Source organism: Cygnus atratus, chromosome 17 (assembly GCF_013377495.2).
Source record: "Cygnus atratus isolate AKBS03 ecotype Queensland, Australia chromosome 17, CAtr_DNAZoo_HiC_assembly, whole genome shotgun sequence".
NCBI classification, from domain to species: Eukaryota; Metazoa; Chordata; class Aves; order Anseriformes; family Anatidae; genus Cygnus; species Cygnus atratus.
In genome coordinates this window covers 11132727-11151047 of record NC_066378.1, presented here as the reverse complement: position 1 = coordinate 11151047, position 18321 = coordinate 11132727, and the positions used below count along the sequence as shown (strand labels likewise).

The window sequence follows — 18321 nt, the reverse complement described above, 5'->3', positions numbered from 1 at the left end:
GGATGCAATTACTGCAATCAGTATACGTTTAGCTACTGTCTTATCATACCATGTTTTTCTTTCCATTTCTTTTTTTTTCTTTTAAGTAGACCAGTAATGACAGACTTTCTCTTAGTAAACATAAAGGACACACTTGAAAGTGTTGTTAAATCCATGGAGATGCTCAAATGCAACCTGTCGGTCCAAACGAGATGGCTGCTGGCTGGTCGAACCCTTTGTGGGCCCAGCAGTGCTGGAAGCTGCTGTCTTTGAGGGTTGTGGTGTTGGTGTTCAAGGCCTTTGAGCATTTTCACTGATGGGCTGGGAATTTGTTTGTGGAGGGATGGATTACATGGTGGGGAGCTGAAGTTGCTGCATTTGAATTAGGCTAAAGGAACTCAGCATACGGGTGAGCTCTGTTTATTTCTGTATGTTGCAGTGCTTCTCTACATCTAAATCAACAGCAGTGAGGGATCTCAAAGTTCTTGAAAGGGGATATTGAAAAAGCGTGAAAGCTAATTGCTTCCAGCATGACTACCCACCAGCAATGGGCGTAAATACAGCTGTCTCAGAGAATGCCAGGACTCAACCAAATCTAAGGATTTCAGCTAAACAGTTTTCCAGGGCTGTGCATATCCTTGTACAGGGAGGAAGGGAATTGGGAGGGGGGGCAGGACGAGGGTGAGATTATGAAATCCTGAAAAGATTCAGAAAAGAGAGGAATAAAGAACGATGATTTTGTAAATTCTGCTTTGCATTAACCCTGCGTGCTAGGACTTGTGATATTTTCTATAGTGTAGCATGATTTGCAGTGCATGCAGGAACCTGCTTTCTACCAGAAATCCTTTTATCTGAGTCTTTGTTCTTTACGACAGCTGGTATTTTTGCTTAGGTAACATTTTTAATTGTAGCAGGGAAAATGAAAAAGCAAAACCATCCCCAAACTGGGTGTTTATTTCAGTGGGTAATAGGGGAATCAGTGTAACATCACGCATGTCCACCCCGGCATTGTTTTTGTCACTGTTCTGTTCAGGTCATGCCTGGCTCAGACTCCCTGGTTTGAAAAATGTGCGCCGTCCTCCGTGCGGTACCCGTGGCGGAGCTCTCCCCACGGCACCACAGTCTGCTCTGCCTCACACCGCTGAGCAGCTCAGCCCTGCTCCATCTGCAGGTTGTTACAGCCTTCGCTGCTGCGGAAATTCCTTGAAACGAAGTCCCGGGGGGCGTTTTATGGTATAAACAGGGGAGTGGGGAAGGCAGGATGGGACACCGCTTCTCCCCTTTCCATTTCTAATTATTCCTTTTCAGAGCCTAAATGAATTAACCTCACTTATTACTCACTCACAGCCAGACTCATTTATTCATGGTATGACCTTAGCTCTGAGCAATATCCCAGCAGCTCCCCAGTGCATGCCATTAGCTGTCACTGCGTTTGAATTCATCGCATGTTGGGAAATCATTGTCTTGCAAGTGTGACAAAGTAATGATTACTCTCGGAGAAGGTGACCTAGAGACGTTTTGTGGCGACCATTGTGTTAACCTTACTTGCATGCCATTAGAAGTAATTGTGGAATGATTCTAAAAGGGAGAGAAATGTTAAATTCGCCCCTCTGCTTTTTGTCGTTTGGAGTGATCTTGGCACTTTTAGAGAAATTTGGATTCATTTCTAGGATAAAAATAGGCTTTAATGGAGTGGTGTACTTGTTTCTCTCTCTTGCTTGTAGTTTTGTTGTGAACATCAGGACTGTAAGCTGATCTCAACGAACAAAGGGAGGAGGCACACAGTGTTATTGTAGATGGCTCTTTTCTGTTCTTACACTGAATGCAGACCCCGCTCCACCCTCTGTTTGCTCAGCTGGATGAATTCATGTTGTTTATTAATTAAAACATGGGAAACTGATGTTCATATGCCAGTTCCACAGTTTTACTGTCTGTTCAGTGGGTATCAATACTGAGAGGAAAGGCTTCACTCTTTTTTCACATAATTATCAGAATATAAAATAAAACAATCTTATGCACACCGGGCCTCTGAGGGAAGTGGGGGGAGAGGAGGTCCTGTTTGTGCTAATGGACCACACTCATCCCTGCCTTAACTTCTCTGAGGATGTTGTCATGGCTGTTTATTTCTTAGCAGAAGCGTGAATAAACCACGGGATACCCTGCACATTATCTCTCCATCTGAGAGCACATTAGGTTCAAAGATAGCTAGGTCTAATTCATTAGCTGCTTAATCTTGTTTAAATCTGAACAGAATGTAGGAGGAATAAAATAATTCTTGCTCATGTTCCTATTTTGATTCGTTCTTTATTTTGTGCAGGTGGTATTGTAGTAGCTTCTACAGTAGATTCATGAGTTCTGTGCACTCTTGGAACACTTCAGAACAAACCCCTTTAATTTTCCGTTGTCCTTGCTACCTGCTTGCTACGAGGGCAGGAAGGCTCTGCAGGAGGATCTGGATAGGCTGGAGCGATGGGCTGAGGTCAACTGTATGAAGTTCAACAAGGCCAAGTGCCGGGTCCTGCACCTGGGGCGCAACAACCCCAAGCAGAGCTACAGGCTGGGAGATGAGTGGTTGGAAAGCTGCCTGGCCGAGAAGGACCTGGGAGTATTGGTTGATAGTCGGCTGAATATGAGCCAGCAGTGTGCTCAGGTGGCCAAGAAGGCCAACAGCATCCTGGCCTGTATAAGCAACAGTGTGGCCAGCAGGTCTAGGGAGGTGATTGTCCCCCTGTACTCGGCTCTGGTGAGGCCGCACCTCGAGTACTGTGTTCAGTTTTGGGCCCCTCGCTACAGGAAGGACATGGACGTGCTCGAGCGAGTCCAGAGAAGGGCGACCAAGCTGGTGAGGGGTCTGGAGAACAAGTCTTACGAGGAGCGGCTGAGGGAGCTGGGCTTGTTCAGCCTGGAGAAGAGGAGGCTCAGGGGCGACCTTATCGCTCTCTATAGGTACCTTAAAGGAAGCTGTAGTGAGGTGGGGGTTGGTCTGTTCTCCCACGTGCCTGGTGACAGGACGAGGGGGAATGGGCGAAAGTTGCGCCAGGGGAGTTTTAGGTTGGATGTTAGGAAGAACTTCTTTACCGAAAGGGTTATTAAGCATTGGAACGGGCTGCCCAGGGAGGTGGTGGAGTCGCCATCCCTGGAGGTCTTTAAAAGACGTTTAGATGTAGAGCTTAGTGATATGGTTTAGTGGAGTACTTAGTGTTAGGTCGGAGGTTGGACTCGATGATCTTGAGGTCTCTTCCAACCTAGAAATCTGTGTCTGTGTCTGTGTCTGTGTCTGCTTGGCATTCTGTTACTCGTTTACACCCTCTGCCCATTAAGCAGAGGATTAAGTTCAAGGTGTCGCATTAGGCTTTTAAAATCCTCAGGAGTAGAGCACCATTTGTCACTGTTTTCGTGCATCCTTGAGTGAATAAGGTCTGTTAGTGCCACAGTGCATCCTGTCTTCCCTTCCCTTTCATTCATAAATGCAGTGCCTGAGGAGTTTGCATCTTTAGATCCCCTCTGGTTGATTTTTTCTCCCCAAGGAGATCCAGCTGTCAGCCTCAGCTGTAATTCTGAAATCAAAACAGCAACTGGGTTGCTGGTAACTTTTTCCTAGGTCTAATTGCATTTTTCTTTACTGGTGCATTTGCTGTATACAAATGAGTCTGATCAATTACTGCTAATGCCAGGCAAATAAAAATTGTAAGCTTTTTAAAATGCCAAGGAAACTTTTTGTTGGAGGTGTGGTTTTAGTTGTTAGGGTTCACTCAGGTCACTTATCCAAGCTCTTCTCTCGTAGGAAAATGGGGAACCTGTGCATGTGTTTGTAAATGTAACATCCAAGAGCCTTGCATAACTACATGAGCTCAGGTGCTGTCACACAGACTCACTCTTCCTGGTACCCACAACAAATTTGGAAGAATGTACAGAGAAATTAAACTCTTTCATGTCTTCCATGTTGTAGTTGGCTGGAGAAGAACAAGACTGAAAGAAGCATCTTCAGCTATGCTGAGCTGGTAACCAATAACCTAGGGTAGGAATAGGGGGGGAGCTATGTGAGAGATTGGCCTTTTTCTTCTGCTTAATTACCTGCAGGAAACACGTTTCTTTGGCTGTTATGCGGCGGCATTATAGGCAGGCTGAGTCAGTCCCATTGCATTGCAGTGGATTTCCAGCAAGTAACTTTTGGGATCAATCACTGGCTCCACCATCAATTCTCTGGGTGACCCGGCCCATTCATTCTGTTTAATGTGAGGTGAACCAAAATGTTTGCTGCACAGATGTTAATGTGCAGCTTGGCTGAAGATACATGTCCTGGGTTATTCGGCTGCAGCGCAGGTAATGGTGAAAGTAAGTGTCTCCTGAAGTTGTATTCTCATTCATTTAAAGGTCTTTTGAGAGTCTCTGAAGGGAGATGTTCTTTGTATGGAAGCTATGCATTGCAAAGAAGTTCTTATATCACTGAATTTTTTAGTCACTGGTTGTTTAAAAATCCATCATTGCTTTATGGTGTATTTCGGCTGCTTGCACAGCAGTGTGAAAATACACCGTGTGATTATGGTATCACATGGTATGTAAATATGTAAGGATTTCTGAACAGTTCAAGAAAAATTCTAAGCACCATTTGGGCTGTGGTATTTATTAACTGGTTAGGATTCAGCATAAATCTTTCATCAAAAAATCATTTGTTATTTTATACAAAAATAGCTCCCTCTATATTTGCATCCAACATCAGCTAAACCCTGGCCCCTGTTTCTTATTGGATGTGTTTGTTATATTCCCCAGCAAGATGCTTTCTCCTGGCAGAGAAGCTTTATTTTAAGAAATACAGAGCACAGCAATAAAGAGGTTCTAAATAGTAGTCAGAAAAAATATTCGGTGCAATCAAAGTGCATTTTTAAACCCCAGAAGCTTACATGCTGTTTCAAAAGGGGAGAGTCATGACAAAGGAACAAATGGAGTCCCAATGCCCAGCGTAGTTACCAATGGACAGCACCAATTACATCCATAGTGAATTTGGTTCTAAAAGTCCTATTTTGTTAAAGGCTAGCTAAAATAGTATCTAAGGACTCTTTTACCAGCAGAATTTCTGTACGCTGTCACAAGGGTAGAAGCAAATAAAAATAATTGAAGCAATTGTCTCAGTTGTCTCCAGGGTTGTCATGATGATGTTGATAAAATCAAATAAAGTGGAAGTTATTGCAAGTTGTTAGTGAGCAGCACAGTTGTGAATTGGCAGTGGAAGAAGCTGAAGAGCTTAAAAGGTTTGCTCATTATCTAGATTTATTGTTTTCAGTTGCGGGAAGATGTTGGCTAAGCAAAAATAACATGAATAATACCTGGTGTGTTTCATAGAAAAATTTCTTCTTCTTTTTATGTCTTTTCCTAGATTATTAAAAATTGCTGTCAATACATGCATTCTTAACAGATTTAACAGCTTGGGTTTATTCTATTTAGCCACGTACACAGCCCATGCATCTGTGAAGAGTGTGAGTTCCTACGGCAGTGAAAGAAAACCGAGATTAGGCACCAAGACGTGTTTTGAAAAAGCCTGTGGTTGGGGAGCAGTAAACTAGACAACAGATCAAAGTTCTCTGCTAGAAAGTAGAGCACATTCTTAACTGTGAATTTGAGATGCATCACAGGAAGAAACCAAGCAAACTTCTTCCATCCCTGCAAATGTACTGGCAACCTGCCATCCAGCCAGTCTTTGTTCAGTGTTTGGGATTTCTGCCTTGCACTTCTGTTCTGGGGTGTGGAGCTGAGGAAGAAGGAAGAGTGACCAGGGCTTTTTTCTAGCATTTGTCCCTGCCTCGCACCCCCAACTGTGCGGGTTCCCTCAGCAGAACAAACACCTCTGGGGGCCATGCAGTGAGCGGTAGCACCACTGTCATCTGAACATATCCCTGCTGATGCAGAAGCTTGCAGAAATTCTCAGGACACACGTGGAGTTTTCCCTGGTTTCCAGGGACGTTCGTCTATGCTGCAACACCTGACAGGGCTGCCTCTACCTGTGTGCACTGGGCTCCAGCCAGGCTCACCTCCAGCACTGCTCAGGAGAGGCTCTTCGTCAGCAAACTGGCCCTGGGGGGGTGGCGTGAGTAGGCTACTTGTATCCATCTATGTGTCCTTACAGCATAATGAAAATGGAATGTGCTGGGAGAGAAGGGCTTAGGTTGGTAGGTCTTGACATCCATTGTCATCACCAAGTCAAACTTCATACGGAACACGAGATGTAGTGTTTCACTTCGGTAAGTTGTTCTCAAATAAGATGTGTACTTAAGGATGTCGTAGCTGCTAGAAAATATCCCGGATTTAAAGGCATTATCTGCTGCCAGTTCCTGTTAGCTGATGCCCACATTTAGGAAAGCAGCACTCAGCAAAGTACACGGGTTGCCAGTATGCAAATCTTTGCAATTCGGAGAGTGGATGCGGCTCTGTTAGCAGGTATTAAGTCTCATTTCCTTCATCTCAGACTGCTGGGATCTTAATTTCCTTAGGGGGAAGAAGGTCAGGACCTTTAATCTGGATCTTTTCCCCAAGAGGTCCTGGACATCTGCTGCTTCGTTTGACTTTGGCAGGAAATTAGGGTCTTGAGCATTTCCTATCAGTTGTTGAAAAGCTTCCTGTTGGAACTGTTTGCTCTTCAGTAAACCATGCTTATGAAATTAATCCTCTTGAGATCAAAGGAGTGAGACCTGGATTACTGAAACATTTTATAAACTAATGTACCTTGCTTATATAATCCTGTTCTCATTGAATTTGGTGGCAATTTGTCAGAGAGAGTAAGAATTGACCATTATTAACCTTGAGAAGATTCGCAAGCAATGTGATACCAGACATTTTGTTATCTCCAATTACCTAGTGTCTGCTTCGTTTTTTAGGAGTTTTGTTTACACTGCTGTGTGCCTCATAAACAGTTTGCCATTTACTGAAAATGTTATTTTATGAATGAATGAAACTCATGATTTCCTGTAATAGCCAACTGCACTAGCAGAAGGTTCTGACTTCTATCAACTAAATTGTCGATGAGGCTGCAGCGGGAGCCCGCAAACCCTCCGTGTGCCGGGGCACACCCAGCTGATTGCACTGCGAGTGGCCTCTGCCGTCCTCCTTCATTCATGGCTTTCTGCGTATTTTGTTCTCTCTGAAATGATGTAGGGCAGGCTCTTCAGTTTGGTTAGCAGTGTAAATCTTTCTTAATAGCTAATGATAGGCATTTGTTTATTTAAGGTAACTACTAACTATTTAGACTGTCACTGCCATCATAACATCAATCAGTGTATATCATTCCATTAGTTAATTCAATAATTTCATGTTTCACTTTGACAAAAAATAGGAATAAATTTAATTTGTTAATATTTCAATGCTGGGTGACTTTTTAGTGCTTAGTAAAACCTCTAACATTAGCACTACTGTGGACACTCACATTTATCTGTAATTTTATAAGATGAACCTATGCAGTATTGATTCTTAATAAGGTAATAAATGTAGAGAAACAAAATCTGACACGGCTTTTTTTTAGATTCAGATTCGAAAACCATATTTTTCTTACTTTTTGCATGTACAGGCAGATCCAGGAAAAAAATCAATCAGAATAGATTTAGCAAGGTAACACAGTAGTTAGCCTCCAACAATGGTGTGAATCTTGGTGGTTTTAACTGAAAGAGGCTCTGCCTCTGGGTGGAGCACGTGTTCCTTTATGGCTTTAAGGCACGTCCAGAAGAAACGCTTCAGGTTCAACCTGGCGAGCTGGGCAAGGCTGTTGGGCTCTGCTCACGTACAGCCACCTGCCTGCACATCTAGCACAGGGTCCAGTTCTGGGGCTTAACAACATTTCCCTGTCCTGGTTAACTCTTGTTTGCATTCTGGTTGGAGCTGCAGTTAGGCTTTACTTTGGCATGGCTTTGCATTCTGTGTATTCTGTGCTAAAATGTTGTGTTTGAGGTCAGGTTGACAACCGTGCCCGCTAAGTCTGCTGTGTACAGAATGATGATTGTATATGTTATAAGGCTTGAAAAGGCTGCTGGGGACCTGGTTTGTACGCATTAAGCATATCTGAGTCTTGACAACAAGAAATTCTGCAAAAATCTCAGGTTCTTGAAGCACCAGCAGAGGCAGTGTTGTGAAAGTACACAAACAGGATTATAAATTGCAATAGGAGGAAGAAGGTCTACTTGCTGGAGCTCATGAGAGGAAATAAATCCAAGCCCATGCTTTCTTTTTCTCCTCTCACCAGAAAGAAAAATGTCTAATGAATGTCTCATGTCTGAAACACTGGGCTGGATTCATCAAAGGGAGTTAGTAATTACCAAATTGAGAGAATCATGAAGCGCTTTTCTAAATTTGAAAGGCTCATCAAGAATAGATCAGGAGCAGGCAAAATTAATAGTTATGAACTCATTTCCATAGAAATGGACTTATTAGCAAGCATGCCAGCTGCCTAAAATTATAAGGTCTTTTCCTTGTGCTTGCAGGAAATAATCTTTTTTTATAAAAGTAATTTTGACTTTTTATTTTTTATTGCTCCTCTAAACTCTAGCTAGGGCTTGGCAAAATCCTTCTAAACTGGGCAAAGACTTCACTGGACAATAGAAATATTTAACTAAAAAGAGAAGAAAGATGTGAAAAGGAGAAGTGAATTATAGTCCTTAGATTCCATCAGGCTCTTCCCAATAGTGCAAACTTATTTAAGAGAAAAATGGAGTAAGTCTCAAGAAAAAGCTGAAAAATCTTTATAGGATAAAGTTTGGTTTAGTGGGATTTAATGGCTGATAACAGCATGAGTTACAGTCATCATCTTCTCTGCGAGTGGATTTTCCCACTTGTAGCATTTTGTCTTCACCAAGCACTTACAGATGACAGTGACCACAAAGACCAACGTTGGTCAGAAGCTACAAATCAGAGCGAGGAAAAGCTGAAGATTTGCTATGGCAGGGTGGAGTAACTCCTTTTAAAAAGGTCTGCAGTGCAATGCTGCATATCAAGGAGAGAAATTTAGATACAGGTATTGTGATGTGGAGTTACCAGCTAATGGAGCTCACATAAGTAAACGCTAACCCTTAAGGTCTCGATTATGATTTAATTCATCTCTGTTTTCACTTTGGCAACCTCCATCAATTTCAGTGGAAAAGGCAGTGGTCTCTCACAGGGATGGTTAATAAATTGCAAGAATTACAAATCTGGTACCAATCTGCCTGCTAGGAAAGAAGCCTCTGCAGGAGATGCAGTACCCAGTTGAAAGGCTCTAGTCTGAGCCAGAAAGACATTCATTTTTCACGTTTCATCATGGGGTCGTTACAAGCTGTATTCAGTGAAGAGACTCTGAACAAAGAGGGTGGATTAGTCCATGGGGTTCTCTGTGACCCAGATACTGTAACACTTGGCATTGCTTGAAAGCCCAAGCTTTGTCCTGAAGAGGAAAAAAGGAGACCATAGTTTTGAGAAAATCCACTGACTTGCTGTTTTGAAGGTAACTGGAAACCTGCTGGTGAATAAAGGAGTCCAGAAAGTCGAGTACTTGTTTGCTAAAAACTGTTCATTCAGTGGAGAAACTCTGTAAGGGAACGCTACTTAGATACAGTAAATGCAGCGCTTTCAGCACAACTCCAAATGAAAGGTGGATCCTTATTTAATATGTGTTAGTATCGCATGCTACGTGGCTTGCTTCTGAGACAAAGCAGAGAGCATTTGGCAAGCCCTGTTCTTCCAGAGACGAGAATTCTCCTTGGATCCAGGAGCACCACCTGTCCCGGGCAGTCACCTTTGCTTTCATTTGTACGTTACCATTAGTTAGACCCCAGGAAGGTTTCTGTATCTGAGTTGCTGCTCTTTTCTAGATGCTTAGCGGCTCACTTCCAGTCCAGGAGTGCATAACCATGTCTGTCTTTAAATGAAACTTTTCTCTTGTATAGCAATAGAGTGAAGGTTCCTTGCTGTGCTAAGGATGCAGTGAAGGTCTTTGCATGTTTGTAGGCACGAGTCGTGCTGCTCGCAAGCAGTTACTTCTGTTTGCTTATATAGGCAAGACACGCACACTTTTCTTAGGGAGATCTGAGTCCTGGACTTTCTTAAAAGTATAAAACCACTATTTCTGATACTTTTGAGATGTATAAAAGGAAAAACAGGAAAGGCATATTTGAAAGCATGATGGACTGAGCTGAAAGAAGAGCCAGTCACTGGGACATACGGAATTAATTTATCAGTGCAGACTTATCTGACACACTGTTTAAATGATGAATTCAAAGCCAAACCCTCCATCAGTGGTTTGGTTCAGAATTTGAAACTATTCGTGCGTGTTTGTGAGTGGCAACTATTGGATTGAACAGATTGAACCTAAACTGCAGATCCAAACATACCTTGACAGGCCTAATATCCACATCCATAGTTAGCGTAAAGCTCATCTCAAAATTTCATTTCTGCATTGTGAGCAAATTCATTTTATGTAATTTAGATAAAACAAACTGCCAGAAGTGATAAGTGGAAGACTGTGAAGTTGAGTGCTCAATCGTGATGCCCACAGTGGTTATGCTTTTTAACAGGAAAAGGCTTAATTACATCTCTAGTCCTCTGTAGTGATATTCCTCTTAAAGGGCTTTTGCTGGTTGTCTGGTTGGCCACCCAAAAGATGCCTTTACAGCTTCTGGTTTTGCCTGAAGGTGGATGTTATCTTCTGTTAGCATGGAAAGTATTTATCCTCCAGGCATTGAAGCATATGTTTGTGTTGTTTGTTGTCAGGAAGAAAACATGAAAATCAATAATTCTTGTTCAGATTTTTTTTCTTTACAATGTGCGTTCAAAAACATATGGCAAAAACAGTTTCTGCCTCTGTGCAATTGGGAAGAGGAAAAGAATATTTAAGTGTCTGTGCTTTGTAGCAGCAGACTAAAACTTTCTTTGAGCACAGCTCTTGGAGTCGCTGTTTGAGGACACAAAAATAAATGTCCCAAGGGAGAGGACAGAGGGTGAAAGTACGGAGAGCGAGCGGGTGGTGCTCAGTGCCTGCAGGCGGAGGACACGTCCCTCGGCTCTCTCTTGTTCCTAGTAAGAGCACATTCAAGAGTGGCTAGCATGCTGCAAGTTCAAATTTTATCCTATTGTATGAACTTGTACCCTGAAACTTCAGAAATACTGATCAAATTGTTTTTTTCTTCGATGTAATATGATTAAATGGTTGGGTCAGCAGTCAGGTTAGCTGCCTTTCCAGCCTGCCTCTGGGCTTTGCAAGCTGCATCAGATCTCTGCACTGCAGGCGTCTGGCTGTGGGATCGGGGCAGGAATTTGTATGTTGCTTTGTAAAATACCTTAATTTTTGTGGAAGTAAAGCACCGGATGAACAAATGTCTATTTTATAAATAGGACCCTGCTGTGGATGTGTTGATTGCTGATGGTTAAGCCTTGGTGTCTGTTTTCTTACCTGTATCTCAAAGATAAGAATATCTGTCTGTCTAACCTGAGGATTAATTATTAATATTTACAATGTGTTGGACCAGAGGAGAGAGCTAAGTGTTGTTGTTAACAAAAGGAGAATTGATTTTTAAATAGAGCTCTGAATGCTGTGCATTTACATCAATTTCTTTACCTTTAAACTTCTATTCCCAGATGAGAAATACATAATGATCACCATACAATTACAAGTCTGCATCACTGATGCAAAGAATACTTTCATGAATCGAAAATAAGGACATTCAACCCCACATTTATCATCATGTATAATTTCCGCAAATCCATTTTTTCAGTGGGATAAAAACAAGTTTGCGTTTGAAAGACTTGTTTTTCCCCAGAAAAGCTCATTTCTGATACAGCATGAGGAGTGGTCAAGTATTCTGTTGTTTTGGAGCATCAGTATTTGTAGCAACAACATTATAATAATGTTATATTGAATAATTTAGCAACATCTGTGCCATGCAGTTCCCAGGGTTTGGGTTTTATTTTGTAGGTTCATCATGATTAGAGAGAATGAATGCTTGAGTTTAATGGGAGAGATGCCTCCATGTCAGGAAACTTAAAGATGTACAAGATGTACTGTCACCTTATCTTTTATGTATATTGCCCAGTGTGTGGTTTGATTTAGGTTTCTGTCAGTGTCTTGAAGTCTGAGTGTTGAATTCAATGGTAAACCTTCTGCTGAATAGGAAAGAGAAGTCAAAATATATTTTGTTATTAACATCCTACTGATGTTTCTTTTATGGGCATTCTTTTTTTTCCAGAGCAAACATCTCCTCCTATGAGATCCTGCAGATGGACTTTGAGATTGACAATGCTAGCAGCCTGGCAGGGGCCCAGCAAATTACCTGGCAGGTGGAATACCCTCGAGATGACTCCCTGAGTGAACTGGTGGTCTCTGAGATCTTTGTCAGCCGAACAATGTTTGCTGGAATTGTTCCTCTTGCGATGGTAAGAACCTGCTGCTGCTTCTTTTTGCTAAATGTTTCCGTTGATTCTCGTTAGTATTCAAGGGAATGTGAACCATTTTATTATGTGCTACTTCCTATGCACCTGCTGCAAATGATTTAAATGCAAAAAATACATTTCAATAATATTTTATTTACCTGATATGCCATAATGGCTCCTAGGAAACCATTGGAGTCTTTTGTGTAAATCCTTTACCGTTTGTGGATTATTGGCCTGGTACATGGTAATAGCTCCTCTGGAACCATTGTCTTCTGGTGTATTAATGTGACCGCCATGCATGTGCTCTGAGGGTAAATGGTGCAATTAGATGGGACATTTTCAATGAAATAAATTGTCATGCATGTGTGGGGAAACTTCATTGCTAAACCAAACAACTAGGCTGTTTTCTGCTTTGCTGTTCCCCAAAGAGACACACAAACCAGTGAGCTGCAAAGTGTCAGTTTAATAAAAGGTCCACTTGGAGACATAGAGAAAGGACAAAATATTTTCTGAAGGCTTAGGTGCGTGACTTATTTTCCAGGCAGGGTTTAAGGTGTACAAGTGCAGAAGACTCACAGCTGATGGTTTATTAAAAAAAAAAAGCAAATATCTACTTCTAATCTCAAATACAGCTTTTCTTGGCCTATGCACATTTGGGCCTGATGGACCTTTTGGTAAGTACTGGAGCTTTGAGCTGACACAACTGCAGTGATTTCAGTGGGAATATTCTGGTGTAAAACTAGAGTAACAGTGATATTTATGTAATATGGATCTAGGCACCTTTAAAGGGATAATTGTTTTTCTCCAGTCTCTTTCTCCTTTTTTTATTTATTTAAACAAAGTGAAAAAAAATGAAAAAGTGAGAGCCTGGCTCTCACACCAGTTCCCTGAGAAACACCCTGGCAATTTGTTTACTTCCTCATGAAGATTTGTCCTTACTTCTCAGTCTGTCTGCGTTGGTTCTATTACACTAATTAACCAAGAAATACTGGCATTTTCCTCCGCATGGCCACTAGCTTCCCATAGTAGGGCAAAAGCAAGGAAAGATACTTCTAAATGTAAACAAGGCCCTAAATAAGTCTTATTTCCAGTTCCTACTCCCAAAGGCTGCACTTATTGGCAGCCCAATGATAGAGGAGAAATTATATGCAGAAAAGTCAATAGAGAATTTTCTTCTAGTGCTTTTTTGAAGCACGTAAGCAGTCAGCATGGCTAGAGGAGATGAAACAAAGCTCTGATTGTATGGATGGAATATTATCAAGTAGCGATGATGAATCGGATATAATAAAAACAATGTGGTGCGTGAACTGACTTCCATATAGCAGAGCTGTGTCCAAATGGATAGCATGGATTTTGTGCCATGCAGAGCACTGTGGGTGTAAAAAAAAATAAAAAGCAAGTCCAACCCAAAAGCTCATTGTGAATGTTGGATCAGACCTTTGCTTCTGTCTGCCAGGGTTTTGCCAGGGTTTCACTTCATCTCTTTGCAGTTATGGCAGCTCTTGGCTGCTTAAGCTGTCTCTAAATGTCCTTGGATGAAATCTGAGGCTGGACCTGAACTGGAGCTAATCTAATGTCAGACACTTTGTCATTATAAACTAACTGTGGAGTAAAGCAAAAAGCTTCTTGTATGATTTTATGACCTTACTCCTTAAATGGGGGTCTCATGTAGGCTATTATTTTGTCACTGCGTGTGAACATTTTTGACTTGCTTGATCCTAGGTTGACAGAAGAACTGGTGACAACAGTGGGAAGAACAACAGCTTGTATTTGCATTTCTTCCCCTTGCACTTGCCAGTTTGCAGTGCTGCTTCATTTAATCGTCACTAACTGGTGCAGGTTCTGGCACTGCGTTGCCCAGTCAGGAGCAAAAAATAATTGCTCTGTGCATGTTGCTGTGCTGTTCAGAGACGCGTGTTCCTGAAGCCCAGAGTTCCTGAGCAAACTAAATACATTTTAACATTCATTTCTCTTCAAGATTTGCCTGACTCGTTAGCAAGGCAGCCTCCCTCTGAGTGCACGTGGTATCTAGAAGAGAGTTTTGTCATCTTCTGGGCCTTGGTCTTGCAGAGGAGTACCACAGAAGGGCCCAGCCCAGAAACCAGCGAATTTCCATGCCTTTGCTGATGTACTGAGCATAAATTACTTGCATGGAGCATAAGTTACTTGTTCACATGGGTGAAAATGTATAGTTCCTTAGAGAATTTAAGGTTTGAGCACAACATTTGTTCCTTGATTTGCAGGAGTGAATGTTCTGCCGAGATTACCAAAACCTCGTAGTTATTAAGGGGAACAACATTCATGTTGCATACAGAAATGCAGTTCAGTGTCATAAAGCTGGAGAGAAAGAGATTTCCTTCCACTAAGGGGACTGAGGTGGATTTAGTCATAGTTTACATGCTTACTGGAGGAGGAATGAGCTGTGAAATCCTGCAGTACATCAATGAACTTTCTTAAGAGATTTAAGATAGGACCCAGGGGAAAGGCATGGAGCTGTCAGGGGAGGGTCAGGCTGGGTGTTAGGGAAAAGTTCTGCACCCAGAGGGTGCTCGGGCACTGGGACAGGCTCCCCAGGGACGTGGTGACAGCCCTGAGCCTGCCGGAGCTCAAGAAGCATTTGGACAATGCTCTCAGACATAGGGTCTGATTTTTGGGTGATCCTGTGTGGACCCAGGAGTTGGACTCAATGATCCTTGTGGGTCCCTTCCACCTTGAGATATTCTATGATTCTGTGATCATAAGATGAATTTTAATGTATGCATCTATGTAGGCTGCTTTGGGTCTTTTAATATGAAGAGATCCCATCCATATAGTCTAGAGTATCTGTGTTCTGTTGCTGCAGTTGATCATGAGTTCATCTTCGTTTTCCATGCTGCTTTCTTAAACAAGCAGTATAAAACAGGAAGAGCCCCCAGATGACTTTTTCTGTCACTGCATTGTGGTGACTCGAGACAGCACTGGGGATATTTTCCTCATTAGCAGCTTGCTTTTTTTTTTGTAGATGAAGATGTGGTAGACTGCATGGTAACATTTGAATAATAGCATGATGAAAAGAGCTGATTTCTTGCTTTAGTGGGTTTATGAAGCTCTTAACATCAAGTCTGATGTTCTTAACATTTACATTTGGTAGCAAGCTTGAGAGGCATTTTTTGTTGCCTTTTTTTTCTTTTTTTTTGCTTTGGGGTTTGAGTGAAGATACAGCTGATTTTTGCACATTGTGTAGCAAAAAACAGCTCCTTATTAGCAGACAGTCTTGCTATAATGAATTGATATTGCAGTTTATTTCTGGCTAATCCTTTGGTATCAAATCAGAAGTGCATTAATAAGCACTGTTTTGAGATGCACAGAAGGAAGCAGGGCCAGGGAGAGTCTACAGGTGAAATGCTGTCTGGGCTTACACCCCTCAGCTGTGCTCCGTGTCTGCTTTGCGAGGAGGTACCTGACTTAATTCAGGGGGAGAGCAGTATGACGAATGGCAATGTCTGTATGCTGGGTCCAGAAAGGAGCTTTTTAAGGCTTCGTAAGGACATCAGGAAGTAACTGGAAACTTGTTAACTTGTGAGAAAAGTAGAAAAACTTAGTGTAGCAAAGCCAACTGTTCTATGCTTCATTCTATATGGTAACCGTAAAAATGCTAGGGGAAATTTTTTTCATCTTTTTTTTTGGAAGAGGAGGACTAAAATGTAATCTTGGACTGTTGGGAATTGCCCCAAACTATCCATTTTCATTTGGAATAAATCTCAATGTTACTTATTGCCAAATTCAATGCATTCAAAATACATACATAAATAAAACGTTTGCACTAATGAGAGAAAATGAAACAAAATTTCGTACTGAAAGAGTCCTCTTTCTGCATCATTGGGCAGTTCTTCCCAAATCCTTGAGCTCCTTCTAATTGAAACATTCAGTTTAAACCATTGCACAGGGCCAGACAGTTGGGATTTCCAAGGGAACTACATCCAGATGGAATCAGCATAGCCCAGTGGTTCAGGATTTGCTTTCTGAAAGTCATCTCTGCCCTTCTGGGTGGGCAACGTAGACGCTGCGTGCAGTAGGAGGGCGCGCAGAGAGGACACAGTGGGGATGTGGCTAACACAGCAGAGAAAAGAGAAAATATCAAGATGGGTGATCACAAGTGCATGCAACCTCCACCTGTCTCAGGAGGTGGTTTGGATGACAGCCGTGATAACCTGACTGCTGCAGGAAGGACTGGCTTTCTTTGTGGAGTTGTTCTTACGTCTCTGCCTGTAAATCAGATGCCTGCTGAGAGGCTTCAATCCTGTAGCCCTTATTATAGAGGAACGTAGTGGGAACGCTCCAGTTAAGCTGTTCCGTCATTTCCATCGCTCCCAGCTGCTGAGATGGGTGCGGGAGAGGAGGAAGCAACCTAATCTGCCTGCATTCAGCCAAAGCCTTATGGGGAAAAAACGTTTGGTTTTATGAGGATTGTTTGGAGATGTGAAAAGACATATGAGGGTAAATGGCCCCTCCAAAACAAACAAAAGAGTTTTTCTGTGTCCAAACATGGACTTATTACCTCCTAGCAGGTGACTGGAGCACTGATTCAAAATCAATTCAGAGTGCAAAGCACTTACTGTATCACTGGCACTGTTTCCAGCCTTACTTACAATCTGATCCCAGATGGTATTGCTGTGTGCATTTTACACCATTTTAGAAACAGATTGTTTATTTTGTCTAGGATTCAGTGTTCATTGACTTACGCTGGGGTGATCTGAGAGGATTCTGAGCCTTACATACCTATCCTACCTAGTGTTTGTTTTATAAAGTAACTGATCGCTTGTGTCCTTGAAGTGCTTACACTAATAGCCTGTCTTTTTTTCCTGGATGGTTTTGTTTCTATAAAGAAAGCTAGATTGGAAAATTCCCCCCTTCTGAGCAAGAAAATAATTTTGATAGGATTTCTTAATTGCACATATGCATAATTCTGCTCTTGCATTGCTGTAGAAGTATAAAATACATGTATTGAGACAAGATGTCATAAGATACCCAGATATAAATATGTAAGGAAGTACATGATTGTTTCTCCTACTTTTTTCAGACTGCTTTAGCAGTGGTCAGTGAAATTCTAAGATTTTGGACAAGAGACTGAGAAAACTCTTAGCTCCAAACTGTAGCAACCTCTGAAATCATGCAGTGTTATGTTAGTCCCAGAAGCTGTGTGGTTAGGTTCTTGCTAGGAGGAAATGTGGATATGAAAATGAATGAAAACAGTCTGTCTGCATTCCTCTTTAAATGCAACTTCACAGATCATTCTAAACTCATTTTCTGTGAACTGTCTCACATAAAATACATGATTCTCCATTGTCCTGTAACTGCTAGAGCATTTTGTGCTAGTAAAAGGGATTGGATAGGCCTTTATAGATAGGGAAAATAAATAAATGTTAATTCCTAAAACTCCATGCAAATTATCAAATTATTTTTTCCTTAACTACACTGTTATTATTCAGTATTTATGTAGCACTTTATATTTTCAGAACACGTTACAGGCATTAATTAATCAGACCTGAATACGCCGAGCTTGATAAGAATGGAAAATTACATGGAAATTAAGTCACACTTACTCAGTTTTACCTGTTTCTGAATGATTTGTGTCTCACTTTTTGTACCCCAAAGGTACCTTTTAAAACACTTAGGAAAAAATCTCCCGATAATACTGCTTAATATCTCTAAAAACTGTTTCGGTTAGAAAAGAGCTAGGATTTATACCATCAAGAACTAATGACAGCACAGATGAGTGGCTTTGAAGACTGTAAATGCTGTTTTATCACCTAAAGCTGTGCATAACTATTTAAGCCAATTTAATTCAGGTAAAAATGCATGGATGGGAGGATTACTCCCTTAATTTGAGGCTTACTTAGAAGCCGGAATATTTGACTCTTGGAGTTTTCTCTGGAGGAGAGCAGGAGAAAGATACAGTTTTGTCTTTTTTTTTTTTTTTTTTAC

The 18321-nt window shown here is 41.7% G+C and overlaps 1 protein-coding gene across 1 annotated transcript in view; it reads left to right on the top strand.

Annotated features, from left to right (window-relative positions):
- TMEM132B (transmembrane protein 132B) overlaps positions 1-18321 on the top strand; it is a 193256-nt gene that overhangs the window by 108791 nt on the left and 66144 nt on the right. The window contains exon 4 of the mRNA XM_050714283.1: positions 12174-12360. Within this exon, the coding sequence (XP_050570240.1) occupies positions 12174-12360 (187 nt within the window). The remainder of the gene's footprint in view (positions 1-12173; positions 12361-18321) is intronic.